At 42.8% G+C, this 18873-nt stretch overlaps 1 protein-coding gene across 29 annotated transcripts in view; it reads left to right on the top strand.

Annotated features, from left to right (window-relative positions):
* NEB (nebulin) overlaps nucleotides 1-18663 on the top strand; it is a 116148-nt gene extending 97485 nt beyond the window's left edge. For 4 of the 29 annotated variants that reach the window (XM_065070178.1, XM_065070148.1, XM_065070156.1 and 1 more), the window contains 26 exons: nucleotides 253-363; nucleotides 840-950; nucleotides 1061-1174; nucleotides 1316-1420; nucleotides 1855-1959; nucleotides 2215-2319; nucleotides 3091-3183; nucleotides 5860-5952; nucleotides 7058-7150; nucleotides 7622-7714; nucleotides 8909-9001; nucleotides 9507-9599; nucleotides 10716-10808; nucleotides 11517-11609; nucleotides 12183-12275; nucleotides 12850-12942; nucleotides 13396-13488; nucleotides 14463-14555; nucleotides 14843-14935; nucleotides 15211-15303; nucleotides 15716-15823; nucleotides 16094-16277; nucleotides 16758-16850; nucleotides 17196-17345; nucleotides 17565-17674; nucleotides 17858-18663. In XM_065070178.1, coding sequence (XP_064926250.1) covers nucleotides 253-363; nucleotides 840-950; nucleotides 1061-1174; nucleotides 1316-1420; nucleotides 1855-1959; nucleotides 2215-2319; nucleotides 3091-3183; nucleotides 5860-5952; nucleotides 7058-7150; nucleotides 7622-7714; nucleotides 8909-9001; nucleotides 9507-9599; nucleotides 10716-10808; nucleotides 11517-11609; nucleotides 12183-12275; nucleotides 12850-12942; nucleotides 13396-13488; nucleotides 14463-14555; nucleotides 14843-14935; nucleotides 15211-15303; nucleotides 15716-15823; nucleotides 16094-16277; nucleotides 16758-16850; nucleotides 17196-17345; nucleotides 17565-17674; nucleotides 17858-18031 — 2772 coding nt within the window. In that variant the 3' untranslated portion in view covers nucleotides 18032-18663. The remainder of the gene's footprint in view (nucleotides 1-252; nucleotides 364-839; nucleotides 951-1060; nucleotides 1175-1315; nucleotides 1421-1854; nucleotides 1960-2214; nucleotides 2320-3090; nucleotides 3184-5859; nucleotides 5953-7057; nucleotides 7151-7621; nucleotides 7715-8908; nucleotides 9002-9506; nucleotides 9600-10715; nucleotides 10809-11516; nucleotides 11610-12182; nucleotides 12276-12849; nucleotides 12943-13395; nucleotides 13489-14462; nucleotides 14556-14842; nucleotides 14936-15210; nucleotides 15304-15715; nucleotides 15824-16093; nucleotides 16278-16757; nucleotides 16851-17195; nucleotides 17346-17564; nucleotides 17675-17857) is intronic. The other 25 variants (XM_065070161.1, XM_065070179.1, XM_065070162.1 and 22 more) reach the window with 23 other exon arrangements.
* Nucleotides 18664-18873: the final 210 nt, after the last annotated feature.

The raw sequence follows: 18873 nt of genomic DNA on the forward strand, positions 1-18873 counted from the left end.
ACAAATAAGCAGGAAAAAAAAGACAGAGTCAGGTCGTGTTTCCATTGGTAGTAATGAGCTGTTTCATGGACTTTGGCAGAAAGGAGATTTATTCCTGTAGGTGCCCACAGTGCTGACTGTAGCAGGTTGTCGTTCTGGCATAAATATAAAACCAAACCGCTTCTCCATCCTCCCAGTAGTTTTTCATGGAATTAAAAATAATGTAGTAAATATTTGCTATTTTGCTTTTTTCTTTCTTCTTACTCTTATTAGAAAGAATATAAGAAGGACTTTGAAGAGTCCATTAAGGGCAGAAACCTTACTGGCTTGGAGATTACACCATCCTTATTACATGTCAAATATGCAACCAAAATAGCAAGCGAGGTAGCAGTTGTTCTGTGCTTATTTCCTCTGTCAAGTTCAATAATTCCACTAAGAATTCCCAGCAGCATTTCTTCTTCACCTCTTCCTTTTTCCTAACCATTCACATTAAGCATGTTTACATATAGTTGCTGTTGTGATCTAATTGGTCGTGGACATTTATTTCATCGTTCGTTAACTGTGTTCATATTTACTGTGTCCCTCTCTGCCATTCACCAGCATAACTGTTCCACAGCAGAGTGTCTATGAGTGTGTCTTTGCAATTTGTCTTGAGCAATAATTACTATATTCCCTTGCAGTAGTTCTTATGTATATATATCTCTTTATATATATACATACACTATTCTTTGTGGTTTTAAAAACAATCTTTTTCCTTTCAAAGCTTTTGATTTTTTTTTTTTTAATATTTGCAACACAATTGTGGAGTGTAGAACTCTCTTTAGGCTGGCTTTGCAGTTCTCTTTTTCCTTCTTCTGCAGAAAGAGTACAGGAAGGATCTGGAGGAAGCTGTCAAAGGTAAAGGACTAACAGCTCTAGAGGAGACTCCAGACATGTTACGAGCAAAGAACGCAACTCAAATCCTGAGCGAGGTATGTCCAAAGCTGCTTAGAAAACACCTCAGTAACAGCCTCCAACTGATCAGTGCTTCTGCTGTATAACACTAGTGTGAACTTGGCCATTCCTTTGTCTTCATCTGCAGAAAGAATACAAAAAAGCCTTGGAATTAGAAATCAGAGGAAAAGGTCTGACAGAACTGGCTTTGGAGACACCAGATTTTGTGAGAGCCAGAAATGCCACTGACATTGCCAGCCAGGTCTGTGTGAATGTCTCGTGTGTCACATCTTATGTCTTCTTTAAAGGAAAATTTATTAACAGGGTTTTTTTCTGATTAAACCAAATTAAAATAATGGTCAAGATATGATGAAGGTACCTAAATGTGAGCTCTCCCCAACAGATCAAATACAAACAGTTGGCAGAAATGGAGAAAGCCAACTACACCAGTGTTGTCGACACTCCGGAGATTATTCATGCCCAGCAGGTCAAGAACCTTGCGAGCCAGGTATCCTGAGTGGAGCAATTTAATCATTGTTCGCATGGGAACCTTGAGTGGCGACCAGTTTGGGGCACCTAAAGAACCACCTGGCACAGCAGTCAAGAGACACACCAGCAAAACAAGTTTCTCTAGAGCTGTGATCTGGCATCTCTTACTCTGAAATTCCATTTCAGTAGTGAAATTAATTTATCAAATGAAACAATACTTTTTCTTGCTTATGCAATACCAAAGCTAATTTTGTTCTAGATTTAGCCTTATTTTCCTGCTTCTTAATAACCTAATGTTTAAAAGAAATTTTACACAGATGCATGGTTGGAATTTATATCAGACACAGAAGTACTCACATTCCCATAAAGGTGGGCGCCACGCAACAATAAGTAATGCCGGATTATTTATTACTGCTTTGGTATTAATGGACTATATTTTGTATTTTCTATCAGAAAAAGTACAAGGAAGATGCAGAGAAGACCATGCCGTACTACGTGCCTGTAGCAGACACACCAGAAATGCAGAGAGTCCGTGAGAACCAAAAGAATGTTAGCACGGTGCGTATATAAATAATAACCACTGTTACTGTCAAATAATAAAAAATGTTCTGCTTTTTTTTCATATAATAAGGTCCTGTTATCGCACTTTAATGCCAACCAGGATGCCCTTATGTTCTCAGGGATCTTCAGGCAGAGGCTCTGCTGTGTATGAGAAAAACCTGTTTTTTTTCTCATCTTCAAAGAAATCTTTGTGAGTAAATGTTTCTGGCATAGAGTCAACCTTTGTCATTTTACTCTATTTTTTTTCAACAGCTTCAGTATCAGTGGGACCTACAGAACAGTAAAGGAAAAGTTACAGTTGTACAAGACACACCAGAAATGCTGCGTGTGAAAGAGAACCAGAAGAATTTCAGCTCGGTATGGTTAATTTCTATTTGCAGTTCTCATTCCAAAAAATACAGCTTAATATGTTTAATGAAATAACTATTCTTAGCTCTTTTCTTACATATTCTCATGTTCTTGATCTGCTTGAATGTGTGTAAGAACTTTTTCAACCAAACCTAATTTTATTGGAAGTAGATTTAGGTGCCTTTTGCAGCCCGTTTTAGCTGCTGTTTGTTGTGGGTGCCCTGATCGCACTATTTCACACATCCCATCCGTAGCTGTGATACAGCTGAACAATCAATGCTGTGCTTAAACTGGTAGTACCGGTATCCCCCTTTCTTTTGTGCTGTCACAGGTAAGCAGCGGATTCTTGTTGTGCTGCAACCGTCTCCTTCCAGTGAAAAGTGAGCTGTCTCATGAATTTGTTTCACATTTCATGTGTTTACCTGAAGTGCCGAAAGTCTGCTGTGTAGTTTTGCCACGAGGAAGTAAATAAGTGGAAAACATTTGTGTAAAACATTAAAAAAGAAAAACATAGAACAAAATTAGAATACTAGTCTTCAATCCTAAAATTAGCCTACAAATGTTTTTATGTTCTACTTAACTTACAAATACAAATGATCAGGCCCTTTTTTGCACCAATGGCGCTCAGGTTGCAGGACAGACTGCAGACGGGCACTAAGGCAGTGGCTGGAAAGGGTCCTCCGAGTCTTACAAATCACTGTCATGAGCTGTATTCACTCTAGGAGAAATAATGTTGTGTTTTGTTTGCTTAACCTTGTTGTCTTCATTCTAAATATTAAGATTTTGTATAAAGAAGATATTGGAACTGGAACTGCTATTGAAAAGACACCAGAGATGCAGAGAGTTAAAAGAACTCAGGATGCAATCAGCTCGGTACAAAAGAATTGATTTTTAATACTCCACCAATGCCATTTCAGCTTGAAATAATATCTTTTCCCCCTTCTTATTTCTTTAAATGTTGCTAACAGTGGTTTGGCAATAATCCAAACTTCCTAAAAGTTTTTACCTATTCTTGTTACCTAAACAGTAATCTTTCTAATGATTAACATTCAATCTGTTACTTACAATCCATTTCTAAAACATGAAACCTCTAGCCATCATTTTAATCTCATCTCAAACACTGTTCATTTAGCACAGAATTAAAGAATTATTTAGGTTGGAAGAGACCTCTTGAGATCATCTACTCCAGCCCCGTTGCTGAAGCAGAATGAGGTAGAGCAGGTTGCCTGGAGCCACGTCCAGTTGAGTTTTGAATATCTTGAAGGATGAAGATTCCACCACCACTCTGGGCAACCTGTGTCAGTTTTTTACCATGAGGGCAGTTAGACACTATTTTCCTGTGCTCAGATTGAATTTTCTGGTTTTTAGTTTGTGCCGGTTACCTCCTGTCCTGTCACTGAGCACTCCCGAGTGGCTCCCTCTTCTTCATTCCTTCTCACTGGGTATTTATTCACACCGCTAAGCTCCCCCTGAGCCTCCTCTCCATCCAGGCTGCAGAGTCCCAGCTCTCTGAGCCTCTTCCCACACCAAAGCTGCTCCAGTCTCTTACTCGTCTTTGTGGCCCTGCTCTGGACTTGCTCCAGTGTTTTTCGTGTACTGGTGAGCCCTGAGCTGGACTCAGAACTCCCCAGTTCTTAGGGCAGTTCTTCTCCCTAGGTTCCCCACAGCAGAGACTCAGGCATGGATTCCAGAAATTCTTCTAAAATATAGAATTTATTCCCCAGGAACAGCCCAAAGCAGCCTGAGCTGGTGCCTCCTGAAGAGGGACCCTCAGTGGAAAAGAACTTGGACAGTTACACCCCGAGTCCGCGCCCCCACTCCTGTGTGTCACTCTGGGCCGACTGCAGAATTAGAGTCTGGGGTTCTTTATTGGATCTCCTCATTTTGGTCATTTGGCTCCAAGTCCTGACCTCCAGCTGCCATTTTGCACCTGCAGCTGGAGAAAAGATCTTGGCAAAACAGAACATTGTTCTGTCAGATGCCATTGTGCTCCTTTATTTATCCCCAAGGACGTGGTTCCCCTTCTGACTTGAAGACTCTCAGGTCTTTTTTACTTGAAAAAGCAGAAAGTTCCAAGGTTCACAGCTTGCAGAAGTTATGCCGAGCAAACTTATTCATGCTAAGCAAATTCTATAGAAGCAGTTTCTGACCCAGTCCTAGAAGAGTCAGAACACCCAATAGTTCAGTTAGTGGCTCATGGTCAGTTGTGTCCTCCAGGTCCCCAAGGTCCTTCTCAGCGACGCTGCTTCCCAGTTGTCCCCAGCACGTACCACGGCCCGGGCTTGTTCCTCCGCAGTCGCAGGACTGTGCATTTCCCCGGGGACCTTCAGGAGGTGCCTCAGCCCATGTCTCCAACTGTCCCAGTCGCCCGGGCGGCCGCAGAACCCTGGGGTGGGTCAGCCCGTCCTCCCAGTTCGGTGTCACCTGCAAACTGGGATCCACTGTGTTGGGTTCTCTGTGAGGATTCCAGGGCAAACAGCATCCAAAGCCTTACTAAAGCATGTCTCAGAAAGCTTTTGTGTATATATATCTCTATGAATATATATATAAATATATACATCTAAATGTATATATATAAAAGTATAAGTATATATAAATAAGATTATAACTCTCTAAAATGGGAATAATAGGAATAAAAGGAATAATACATATTCCTTTTATTTTGAAATGTGCAATTATTTTTCATGTTTTTTTGAACACTGACATCATTTTAGTATAAAACTTACTAAAAAACTTACTAGCCTCGTGTTTCATGCATAGCGTGTTAAATATGTTATTGTAAAATGCTATTCGTCTTTTTGTTATTGTAAAGTGGAAATGTAAACAGCACCGTAATAGTTCCAATGTTGTGTGATGACTCCCACCTTTGTTGAATATGATCCATTTTTACAAATTGAAAATTCTTCTTCCATTGGTAGAAAGACCAAACGGGATCAGGTTCAAAGGTATTTACACCTGGTCTTAGAAACCCCTTTTAGTGACGTGCCGTTCACAGCGAGATCTCAGCAACAGCTGAAGTAATTTTCTGGTGATTGCTTTTAAATCTGAGGAGAAGGCTTCACCAGCAGGTCTTGAAGCCAACCAGAATTGTTATATTTTCAGTCTCCGCAAGATCACGATAACATTCTTTATGTATCCACATCTGAATGTAGGTGCCTGTGTCAATGCTATTTCAGAAATTATTTAGAATTTTTAGAATTTTAAGAAACCCTGAAATGATTCCTTTGTAAATCAGGGGGTATGTTCTTGCTGAATTTGAGCCCCTGGGAGGCATTAGATACCCCAGCTGGCTCAAACAAGGCCCTGCCTTGTTACCTTAAGCTGAGTTATTGATAAAGTACTTGGTAGAATTGTGGCACTGATTTATTAGAGATAAACTTCATAGAAGGTTCCTTGATAATTTCCTTCTATCAGAATGTATTTAGTACCTGCGATTTGAATGAGTTTGTAAAGTGTCCAAGATCTATCTTCGTTCTGTAATTTGTTACTTGCGTCAGCTGCGTTTTCATGTAAATCCATTTACTTTTTGCTATGTCTGTGCCTTTGTAGATCAAGTACAAGGAGAGTATTGGCAAAGGAACTCCAATTCCTGATCTGCCGGAAGTGAAGCGCGTCAAGGAGACCCAGAAGCACATCAGTTCGGTAATGGCCAATATTTTCTGTGTACCCATATCCCTGTGCTCCAGGCTCTGGTGGTGGCTGTGGGTATTTTTCATTGAAAAGGAACAGATCTCTAAACCCCCGTATTCAGCAGGAAGGAGTTGAAGTATCTCAATTTTGAAGTAATAATTAAAATCAGCCACTTACCTGTATTATTTCTGTGACCTTTTCTAAGCACAGAACTAGAAACAGAAAATACCCGGATGATGTCTTACAATTAGGCTGAAAACAATGGATCAGATGGACAGAACTTTGGGAGCTGTTAATGATGCTAATGTACTTTACAGCTCATTTTGCACATTTGATTGTTTTTTTTCAAATGATTCTTCTTTTGTTTTTATTTTACATATGTTTTGCCTTGCTGTGAGTGCTTGATTTTTCTATTCTTTAATTGTTTCAATGACACCAAGGAGTGATTTGTTCTGCCTTGTTTTGTTAGCTTGTTTTGTTGCCATTCTTTTACTGGCTGCAAGAGCCATGAGTGCATTTGTAATGTATTTATGGTTGGGTATAAACCAACCCACACATCTCCTATGCAACTCTGTTCAGGAAAAATGCCCTTTTTTTTCCCATTTGATCAAACAATTACAGGTTAAATCTAATAACATAAGAGCTAAAATGCAATTGTTTTTCTTACTAGAGACCTAAACCAAAGTAAAATAGTGGTGCTCTGAGCAAATAGTTACAGAAATCAAAATGAAGTGGAGCCCACAACTAAGTATTTCTGTATTAAACACGCCTGTGGAAAGTTCAGCTGTTTGTAACATCATAGACAAAAATATCTAGAAATGCTGACTGCTTGAGAAGTAATATTATTACATTTCCTAAACTAAGATGAAAAGCAAAACATAGCAACCTATTCAGTCAGAATATTTAAATTTGTGTTCAAGCACCTCAGCGCAGACCGTGAGTGCTTTGCTGAGCTGCTGGCTGTACTTATAAAGCTGCACACGAAAAGAAACAGTGTCCATTTTACATGTAATCCCAGCTTACACCTACCTATAGAGCAGGTAAATGATCTGTCCAGCGCACTGTACTTGCGGAGGAGTGTGATGTTCTCACCTGGCTGGGTGCTTGTGTTCTGCAGGTGTTGTACAAAGAGGACCTAGGGACAGGTACCCCCACCCCTGTCACTCCAGAAATAGAGAGAGTCAGACGCAATCAAGAACACATTAGCTCGGTATTTAAAAAAAACAATTATAATAACTTACGTTTGCGTAACATCCTAACATATAATCTGTTTTTCTTCGATGGTTTAGAATCTCACCCTGCTCCTCTCTTTTTCTTGGCAATATTTTTAACTCATTTATATTCCACCTTTTTGTGCTTTGATTTTTTTGGTGATTTACAACTGATTTACAACTTCACCTGCATTTCCTTTAAGAACCAAAACTGGAAGTGAGCCCTGATATTAACTACGTGGTGTTTCTTTCCATGTTTGTTTTATCTTAACCCTTCATCTTCCAGTATCTGCAGTCATATATTTACAGAATAATCATCCCTTTCCTTAATATTTGCCTTGAGAAAAGTGTGAAATTAATTAAAAAGTGATCCTAACGCTAAACATAATTCACAAAAGAGTCAGATTTAATGATTTTGCCTGTGTTGAGTGCTTTTCTTTCTTCTGTGGCAACTTTCTTGTACCTCACAGGTGTTGTACAAAGAGGGTTTAGGGACTGGCACCCCCACTGCGGTCACTGCCGACATGGAGAGAGTCAAACGCAATCAAGAGAACATTAGCTCGGTATTGCTGAATCAAACAAAGCCTACCATTCAAACGCAAACCAAATCCCTTTAACTCCTCCATATTTAATTTTTCTTTCAAGTCTGTTGAACTTTGAACAACCCTTTCTTAATCAAACCACTAAACCACTGCCAGTATCCTTATGTTTTAATTTTGCAGTCTCATGTAATAGCTCCAGCTGTGAGATTTTAACCTCCTTGAGTCCCAGCAGTGAAGCGGTCCCTCGTTTTCTCCCCGTCCTGCTGGGAGTGTCTCGCTGTCCCCAGTAACCGCCGACCCTCTGACGTTCCTCAGCCTCACCCGGGCCTTGCAAACCAGCGTTGAGCAGTTCCCGAAGCAAAGCGCCCCCGTGTGCTCCCTGTGCCCCCTTTCGCTGCATTGGGTGCTTCCTTACACCCCACAGGTCTTTGTAAGAAAACCTGGGTGGCATCCCCCTATGACTGATCTAGGAAAAAATAACAAGAATGGCATATATAAAGAAAAATTACCATAGGAATGAATTTCTATCCGTATTGCTTCTACTCCCCACGCATTCCAGTCAAATTACCATTATGGTATAATTTTATTCTGTATTTCTCTTTTAATTAGAGCAGCTTAGGATGAATTTGGACTCACTCTGACCAGTTCAGACACAACCCATGTGAAATTCAGTCCTGACTCGAGATGAACGCGGCAGCTCAGCAAGGCCACCGGTGTTAAAGTTCAGCTCAGCGAGGCCACCGGTGTTAAAGTTCAGCTCAGCGAGGCCACCGGTGTTAAAGTTCAGCTCAGAGAGGCCACCGGTGTTAAATCTTTGCTCCCTTTCCTGGTCTCTGAGGTCACCGCGGCCTTTTTGAGCCTGTTCAGAAATACAGATACAGAGCTGCTCAGTCGAGATCTTTTGTTTGATGAGGGAAACTCCTTTGGGGAAAAAAAATAAGATATAAATGCAAAGGGTTTTCAGGTAGCTTGGAACAAGCTCCTGCAGTTCTTGCTGCCGATATTTGTGTGCACCCAGGTGAGATGACAACAAACCTCACAGTAATATTATCTGATTATTTTCATTGTGTTTTTGCCTTTGAACAAGGCTGACAAAACTCTATTTTTCATACTTCGAAGTGTCATGATACTGAATGACTTGTCTTCTCTCTCTCCTCCCGTCCTCCTCTTGCCTTTCCTTGCCTTTCCTTTCCTTTCCATTTCTGAACACCCCAGGTGTTGTACAGAGAGGGGCCGGGCACGGGCACCCCCGTCCCTGTCACCCCCGAGATGCAGAGGGTCAAACGCAATCAAGAGAACTTTAGCTCGGTATTGTTGTTGTAATTCAAGAAGAAAACCTCCCTGTAACTCTTTAACACTCTCAATTTTCTACTCTCTCTCATTTACTTATAAACATAGAAACTTCCCTTTTCTGCTATTAAAATTTTTAGTCATTGTTATATGTATTTTATATACTTATTTTTTACAAGTTTTTTTAATAATAATAATATTTGATGCTTCATGTCCTTTAAAGTTTTTTTGTGAAGCTTAAAGTACTCTGCTTTTTTAAACAACCTTTTAAATTATATATTTGCTAAATTCCATTCTCTAATGCTTTCTTACCCAGCTGCAGTGTAGCTAAGAATTAATCTGCAGTATTCCAGCTATCAGAACACCTCCTCCGAATTTCTCCCCGTTGTTCAACCGTTCCGCACTTGCCAAGTGTTCCCGCTTTCTAGTGGCTTTAGCGCGCCTCAGAATTCCCTGTGCTGCCCCCGGGAAGTGCGGAGACGCTTTTGTTCTGACCTGGTTTTGAACCCCCGTGTCCCCGCAGGTGTTGTACAAGGAGGAGCTGGGCACGGGGACCCCCACCCCGCTCACCCCCGAGATCGAGCGCGTCAAACGCAACCAGGAAAACTTTAGCTCGGTATTTTCTTAATTTGAAAAGCACCAGTTTCCCTTTTAATCTATTTTAAAATAATGTTAACACCAAAAAACACCCCGAACCTTTTGTATTTCCCTGTAATCAATTTACACAAAAAAAATATCCTGTTCCCCATGTTTTGACATTTTTCCCTTCATAATCGTTACTTTGTTTTGATGAGATCATCTTACTAATGATAACTTTTGGATTCTGTTTTCCCATCTTTCTTTTGACTCATCAGCTTTTCCTTTAATTAACCACATCAACCCTCGATTATTGGTTTGTTGGGTTTGGTGTTTTTTTCTGGTTTTACTGCATATGAAAACCGAATTCTTTCTTGCGGTGGTACCTGCCGCTGTCACCTGCAGTGATGGGTGAACCTTTGATGTCTTTATTCCTTCTGTGTTGTACTTGACGCCTTCTTCCCTTAGGAAATGGTTCATATTGTTGCACAGCCAGTGGCCCAAACCCGCGGCTGCTGCCAGCGGCTCTGGCTGCGCTGGAACCACAGGTTTGCAGGGTCACAAATGAGCATTCGAAACGTGAGGATGTCTCTCAGGCTGAGGAGAGTGTCCCGGGAGACAGGAGAGCACTAGTAATTATCATGTCTCAGGTACCATTTTCACACATATGCCTTTATTATGGCTGCGTCTCTGTTCTTCCTGTAATAAGCAAACTGGATTTTTTGCTGCTGAGCTGGACAATAAATAGAGTTTTGCTCAGGAACATTCAACTCCTCAAGGTCCGTGTGCAGCAAAACTTGTGCATTAGGACCTGGTGCTGCAACCACTCAGGTGTGGGCAGGCGGCAGTTTCCTGAAGAGACAATAACAGACTTCAATCTGATTTATATAAGGCTTTAATCTTCTAAATACCAGTTTTAAATGTCCACGGTGAGAAGCACTTCACCAAGTCCCGGGAACTGGAGGGTTCTGGGGGAACTCGTCCCGCTGGATCAGTGTTTAAGTCCAGGCCTCTCCGCTGTGTTCTGATTTCCACGCCTTTCTGATGCTGCGGTTTGCCGAGGGCGGCAGCTCCCGCGTGCCACGTGTTCTCACAGCAAACGGGTGTTTCTGTGGTTCGCTTGTTCCTCGTTCCTAATGCAGCCGTGTCCCCGCAGGTGTTGTACAAGGAGGAGCTGGGCACGGGGACCCCCACCCCGCTCACCCCCGAGATCGAGCGCGTCAAACGCAACCAGGAAAACTTTAGCTCGGTATTTTTTCAATTTAAAAAGCAGCAAATTCCCTTTTGATCCATTTAAAAATAATTCTAACACAAAAATATTTGTGTTCCCCTGTAATCAACTTACACAGAAAATAATATCCTGCTCCCTTGGAGGTTTTTTTTCCCCCGTGATTGTTGCTTTAGAACATTCTTGTTCCTCTCTTGTTTTAATTATCTTAATAACTTTTAATTCCACCTTTTTTTGACTCTGTTTTAATTTGTTGTTGTTGTTGTTATTCTTAAAAATAACCTGTTTTTTCTTTTCTGACACACAACAATCATCAGTTTTGTTTGGTGTTTTGGTTTTTTTTTGTTGGGTTGTAGGTTTTTTTATTAATTTTTAATGTTTTGTTTAATTTCCCCGTTTTGACTCTTTGTCCCTATGAGAACTGAACTGTTCATCGCCTGTGGAAGTGGCCTCAGTGGGATGATGCTCTGTCACAGGCTGGTGTAACCTGCTGTGGGCTTCATGGGCTGATAAATGGAACGGAGTTGATTGCTGGGAAGCAAACAGAGATGGTTTTAGGTTTTCTCGCTTTCTGCCAGAAGTCGTTACAGATTATTAGTGTTTAGCTTGACAGTTTAATTTTCCTCTTTTATTGCAAGCCTTGCCCGGGCAGGACTACAGGAGCCGTTCCGTGTGCTGCTGTTGTTGGCCTGTTGGCTGTTGTTCTTGACGCGGCCGTGTCGCCCGCAGGTTTTGTACAAGGAGGAGCTGGGGACAGGGACCCCAACCCCGCTCACCCCCGAGCTGGAGAGAGTCAAACGCAACCAGGAGCACATTAGCTCGGTATTTGGAGGAGGAAAAACAATTTCCCTTTTAACTCCACTCAACTGAACTTTATAACCTTTATTAAAAGCGAACAATTCCACTCCTTACTTCCATTGTAATCGACTTATAAAAACATCCTTTCTTCTTCACTGTATTCTATTTTCCAATGTTACTGACTACTTAATATATATAATTATTTACATCATCCTAAATATTTTTAACCGTTTTGCTCCCTGTTCCATATTCCTTTTTCTTTCCTCTGTGGTTTGTGGTTTTGCTTGTGGTGTGGGCGTTTTTTTGTGTGCCTTTTTTCTTTCGTTCTTTCTCCAAACACTATTTTAATGCTGTTATCATAGAAGAGGGAGGGTCCAGCTTCCCCGCGGGCTTCAGCGGGAGTTTCAGAGCTCCTCTTGCACCATGGCAATGTCTTACATTTGATGGGAGAGGCTTCTGTGTGCGACTCCCCGCGCCCGCTGAGCTAAACCCACCGCGCTGTGCGCGTTCAGGGCCCGCTAGAACGGGCTCGGCTGGCGGGCTCTGTTGTTATCTGCAGCTGTGATTTGGTTTTGGCCCCTTCTTGTCGCTGTGCAGGTTTTGTACAGAGAGAGCGTGGGGACGGGAACCCCCACCCCGGTCACCCCCGAGATGGAGCGGGTCAAACGCAACCAGGAGATCTGTAGCTCGGTACTTGATCAGAAAACTTCCTGTTGACTCCATTTAAATGAACGTTTTAACAGTTTTGATAAGTGGACCTTGTAACGCTTGTTCCAAAATAATGCTCTAAATCCGCTTGCACAAGTGGGTTCTTCTTACTCATGTCTGACTACAGTGAGTTTACAGCGGTGATTTAACTTGTTACAGTTATAATTGTTTTTGAAGTGATTTTTTTGCTCAACTCTAATCTTAAAAACAATTAACAAGCCTCATTTTCTGCGCAATGCTGACGTCCTTTTTTAAAAAAGAAAAACCCAGTAATTCACATATTGGTAACATGCTCGGCCCCTCCACGTGGTAGTTCTGGTGCCTCCCGTAGTGCTTGCTTACACTGTTTGTTACCAGTGATCCTGGAGTTAAAAGCCAGTTTGCAAAACCCTCCTGCTCTAGTAAAACATTGCGAAGTGCCTTCTTTAAAATGTATATGTATCATAGCTAGGCCCTGAAAAAAGAAACGCAAGAAGAAAATGCTTTTGGTTTGTCTGCAGATAGACAGGTTTTCATTCACTGTTGCTTTCTGTGGCTCCTTTCTTCTGTCTCATAGGTGTTGTATAAAGAAAACATAGGGAAAGCGACCCCGACCCCGGTCACCCCCGAGATGGAACGAGTCAAACGCAACCAGGAGATCATTAGCTCGGTACTTTGAACAGGAACCCCGTTGCTCAAGAGCTGAGTGAAGCTTTTAGGTTTTCTGTTTAACGTTGCAGCAGTGTCAGTAAGCTGGGCTTGCGCAGGACCCCTCTGCGCTTACAAACCGCAGTATCTTTAACACTGGCTGGAGCACATTTTACTAGAATGAGGTTTGACCTTTTTTTTGGTTTGTTTTTATGGATATTGTGTTTTGCTTCTTTTTAACCCTTTCTTGCTACTCTTGTGCACTGGATTCCATGCACAATCCCTTTTTGCATCCCAGTGGATTAACGGCAAAGCTCCCGTTGCTTCTTTCTTTGGTTTTGGTTTCCTCTTTGTTTTTCTCTTTATCTTTTATTTCCTTTGGCTTTGGTTTTTCTTTGTTGTGTGGTTTTTGGTTTTTGGATTTTCTGGGTGGTGCCTTTTTAATGACCTTTGGATACTCCCTTGTATCCTGTAGGTTTTGTACAAAGAAAACGTGGGGAAAGTGACCCCAACACCCATCACTCCAGAGATGGAGAGAGTCAAACGCAATCAAGAAATCATTAGCTCGGTACCTTCAAATAGCTTATATTTTTATTCTTTGTGCTTATATTTTAATGAAGTAACATTCTAACTCCCTACTGAAAGTTGATTTTAATTTTAATAGATAAGATATATTTGTTTCTGCGAATTAATCTCTCATCTTCTGAAGTAAAATCACGTTAGCGTTAACGGTTTGATCCAGAATTGAGGCCTGTGCTGAGCTCAGGCTGTGCAGCCGGGGGCTCTATCCAGACAAGAGTAAGAGCTCGCAGCCCTTAGGGCAGCTTTCCTGCCTCCCCTCTCTATGCTCGGTGTTTAATAATAGTGTTTCGTACTGTTTAGTATTACTTCATTTCAATATATTTCTATTTTATTCATTTCATTGGCTTTTTCAGAGGTATTTGATTTGAGCAAAAACCAAACAAGAAACCCACCCCCCGACCCCAGACTCCCGCTCTGAGCCATGGGTAGTAAAGAAAATATGTATTGAAGTAAATAATAGTTGTCTTTCCTTTGTTCCCTCTTTCAGTTAAGAGAGACAAGTATGCGTTCTGAAAAACTCAACTATGTGTAATGTTACAAGCAGCATTATATGTTCAGAAAATTGAATGGTTTTAAATCAACCTTGTTTTTAAAAATACTCTTGCTGTGCAAATATCTAGAAAGACAAGACACACATAGTGCTCAAAACCAAAATGCGAGCCATCACCCCATCTGTAGCTGGATAGAGCCCGCACTCTGAGCCATGGGGCTGTGTCTGTGTGCTCAGAGCTGTAGCTGGATAGAGCCCGGCGTCGGTAACCACTAAACCAGCCCTTTTCTTTTACAGCTCATTTTTCTGACCCTTCCTTGCAGCAGCAGCTTTTTGCCTTGTGTGCGGTGCTGCCTGTGTAACCACTCACGACTCTTAAAAGCAATTTATAACCACCTAATAGTTTGTGCTCAACCCCTTTTGATTCTGAGGTGTTTTGAAGATGGCGGATCCGTGTTTTGTACCCGCAGGTGTTGTACAAAGAACATCTGGGGCGAGCAACCCCCATCCCCGTCACTCCAGAGCTGGAGCGAGCCAAGCGCAGCCAGGAGCACGTTAGCTCGGTATTGTCGGCAGGAACTAAAGGGGCTATCATAGAGCTTTTAGTTTTCAAAATAACTTATAGCTGTCTGGTTTTATTTAACCCTCTAATTATTTTTTTCTGTCAAACATAGAAAGTTTTCTCTTAAAGTTACAATACTTACAAGATTTTTCTTTTGTCGATTAACTTTTTAATGCTATTTTTCTGCTGCTCTTTATTTTGTTTCCTCTCCTAACGGACGGTGTTGGCTGCAATCCCGGTAACGGGGCAGCGCGGGTGGGTGGTGACTCAGCTCCCCTGTGCCTGTAGGTTGGATACAGAGAAGGTTTAGGGAAGGCGACTCCCACCCCCGTCACCCCCGACATGGAGAGAGTCAAACGCAACCAGGAGAACATCAGCTCGGTACTGGAGAAGAGACACCGCCTGGTGTGAAAAATAACCATTCCCAACACAAGCTCCACTTCTAATTCAGCCTTGTTTTCTCACTTTTCCTAAATTTTGCCTCTTCTTCCTTTTAATTTTTACCTTTTCCTCTAGCAAATAACTTTTTAGCTGCTTTGTTTCCCAAGATCTTTTCTGGCCCTGCAGTGGTGACTGTGCTTACCCAATAACACCACGTACAGCGCGAGCCGCGAGCGTTCCGCCCCCCTTGCTGAACCCCGTTCTGTGCACCCCAGGTCCTGTACAAGGAGCAGCTGGCGAAGGGAACCCCGACCCCGCTGACGCCCGAGATGGAGCGAGCCAAACGCAACCAGGAGAACATCAGCTCGGTACGTTCTGTTCAGCAGTAGAGAAAAATACTTTAAAAAGTAACATTTCCTTACTCAAATTAACAGCGCGGGCGTTAACATTAGCTGGCTACCTTGTTTGGAGGGATGAAGTAGCCGTACCAAAATCAAATCCTTTAATACTTGCTTTTTACTTTCTGCTGCAGTTGAGTATTTCTGTGTAATTAACTGCTTTAGTTTGGTGTGGTTTATTTTTCAAACAGTTGTATTTCAAATAACATACGTTCCCTTGGTGTCTTTTGCAAGTGTCTTCTGGTTTTACAGCTCTTACCCATGACATATGAAGTGATCGTTCTCCGGTCCCGGTGTGTCTTGTGTGGTTTCTGCCGTTCAGCTCGTTCCCCGCAGTGCAGGAGTTTGTGCCCTGCGCTCACTCCCTTTTCTCATCCGGCAGGTTCTTTATTCAGACAGTTTCCGAAAACAAGTCCAAGGCAAAGCTGCGTATGTGCTGGATACACCCGAAATGCGCCGGGTGCGAGAGACCCAGAAACACATCTCCACAGTAAGAGCATTTCTACGTGTATTTTTAAGTTGGAAAGTGATTTAAATAGGAACCTTTTATGCTGAGACGTTCTGGGGGTTAGAGCTCAAGGGGAATGTACACGATAGATTGAGTTTGGTTACCCAGATCCTTAAATGCAAAAGGCAAGAACGATGGCAGGAAATCTTGGGGTTCCTTGTGGAAAGCAGAACACAGACAGCAGGGAGGGAAGCACAAATACAACCCATTCACCTGAGCTACAGAGAACAGACATTTCATTTTAAATCGCAGGTGAAATACCATGAAGATTTTGAGAAGACCAAAGGTAGTTTCACACCCGTAGTCACCGACCCCATTACAGAACGTGTGAAGAAGAACATGCAGGATTTCAGCGACATCAGCTACCGGGGGATTCAGCGGCGTGTGGTGGAGATGGAGCGCAAGCGCGTGGACCAGGATCAGGAGAACCTCACAGGTTAGCAGAACACGTTATAGGTTTTATAATGACCCCAGTACTTCATTTACACAAATCACAAGCGGCCCTGGATGAGTTGTTGTATTTACGCTCAGCCATATCAGTTCAAATTTATCATCACTTGGAGATGATGTTTGTTTTTATCAAACCCCTTTGTGAAAATAAATATACTCTTATAGTAGCTGGAAATCACACGGTCTGTCTGTCTCTCCAGTCTGCCCACCTTTGTAATACGATACTCAATGTACATTTCTTGGATCTTTAACTTCATCTCTATCCATACTAGAGAAACACCTTAGCTCACTTGATGTAGCTTCAATAAAAAGCCAAACGGGTGCTATAGGTTAAACCCAAATGTATGAACTAGAGCTTGCCCTTTGCTGATAGGTTTTTACCCCTATTCAGGACAGATGTGCTGCTCAGTCTCCAAAAGCTGCTTGAGCTACAGCTTCTCCTCAACAGATGTGGTTTCTCCTCCAGGTCTCCGTGTGTGGCGCACGAATCCCGGGTCGGTCTTTGACTACGACCCAGCAGAGGACAACATCCAGTCCCGGAGCCTGCACATGATCTCGGGTTTGTTCCACAGTCCCTTCTCTTTGTGCAAAATGGGTTTGATCCTTGTGCAAATCCACGGGGTAGCGCTGACCGCCTGGGGTGTCCCTGCAAACACCACTGAGTAACCATGAAAACAAACTGTGATTCATTGACCGTTTTCTTCCCTCTATTGACTTTTTAAAATACAGTAACCAATACTGCTTTGCATGCACAGGGCCTGGGGTCAGTTGTCTACTATGAGCAGAACTGCTACAGGATGCGGGGAGCTTTGGGTGTTTTTACAGAATATGTGCACACACAGATCTGTATGTGCACACACACACCTATATCTATCCAGACACGTATTTTTCTGTGTGGGTGCAGTGCAGGCGCAGCGGCGCAGCCGGGAGCACTCCCGCTCTGCCAGCGCCTTGAGCATCAGCGGCGGCGATGAGAAGTCGGAGCCCTCGGACGGCGTGGATCAGCACCTGTCCTACTACAGCAACGGCGGCTTCTTTGCCACAACCACAACAGGTAGGAGAACGAACCCGGGATCCAGCCGCGCTGGCAGCACCGCGCACGGGCTCCTGCTCCGCAGTTCCACAAAGCAGAGTTATGGACATAACCAACAGCTGGGAAGCTGGATTGCAGATTTGACCCACCTCGTGCCCTGTACCATGATCTTCATTCAGAGCAGATCCCATGTTAACTTTGTGTCGATTCCATAATAAAAAATACATTTTCCTTTTGTAGTGGGCTACAAACACGCTAAAACCATCGAGTTACCACAACAACGGTCATCGTCGGTTGCCACCCAGCAAACAACGGTTTCATCGGTTCCTTCTCACCCCTCGACTGCTGGCGTGAGTACCACTCTGTTGTGTTAAGACAGAACAAGCCCAAACTTGCCGCAGGAGTTAATTTGGCTAATTACCACAGTCTCCAATACCTGATGCTCCATCTTGTTAATCCAGAACTGGGTTGGTAATGTGCATGAGCTTCTGTTCTCTTGGTTTCCTTACCCCCTCCTTTCTTAAAACCAACAGAAGACGTACCGGGCCATGTACGACTACACGGCGGCTGACGCTGATGAGGTTTCCTTCAAAGACGGTGACACGATTGTCAACGTGCAGGCCATCGACGAGGGCTGGATGTACGGGACGGTGCAGAGAACCGGCAAGACGGGGATGCTGCCCGCCAACTACGTGGAAGCCGTCTAACGCAACGCTGCCAGCAAGCCCGTCCGCATGGCGCAGACACGGCCCTTCCCACCGCGCAAGCCTTGGAAAAGCGTTTGTAACATCTTTTCCAAAGTGCCTTGTTGTCTCCCATGGTGACGGTGCCTTAGGAACCACGAGGGGAAGAAAAAGAGTAAAAAACCCCAAGTAATTGCAGAGAAAAATCCTCTTGAAACATCTTTTCAAAACATTTTTGAAAACTACAGGTAAACACCCTACTAGGCTTTGCTCATGAGAAATGTCTTCCTTCTAGTGCCAAAACTATTACTTTTAAACATTGTCTGGACTTTCAAACATGTCACCAGCACAATATTGCACTGTGAAATTCTGTACCTGTACTTCAGACTAAGACCACCACCTATTATTTTAATTCTCCCCTACAGAGAATACTTTTCTGGGCTACTCTAAAATGTTTGAATGTATTCATTTCTTTTCCATATAAGCAACATTTAACCTTAGTATCTCAAACCAACTTTTAGTTGAGGGGGAAACCAAACCAAAGCCGCTGGTTCCGCTTGCTGAGCTCTTCTGCACGTGGTTTTCATGCAACTGTTCTGGGGTCTAATCTGTTATTACTTGTAAATTAGTGACTAAATAAAGGTAATGGTTCTGCAGTGCGTTTGTCGTCGTCACTCAGGCTGAAGAGCAGGAATCAAACTGGTTTTGTTCAGAAAATGGTAGTAGGAACATCCTCAATGTGCAGGTCACTGGCTGGAGGCGGATTTGCAACCAAAATAACATTTTCCTGTTCGTTTTTGTCAGGAGAGAGATAGATAAAGGTTCTACCACATCCCTGCGGATCATCCACTGTCCCTCCACCCCTG

Source organism: Columba livia, chromosome 7 (genome assembly GCF_036013475.1).
Source record: "Columba livia isolate bColLiv1 breed racing homer chromosome 7, bColLiv1.pat.W.v2, whole genome shotgun sequence".
NCBI classification, from domain to species: domain Eukaryota; kingdom Metazoa; phylum Chordata; class Aves; order Columbiformes; family Columbidae; genus Columba; species Columba livia.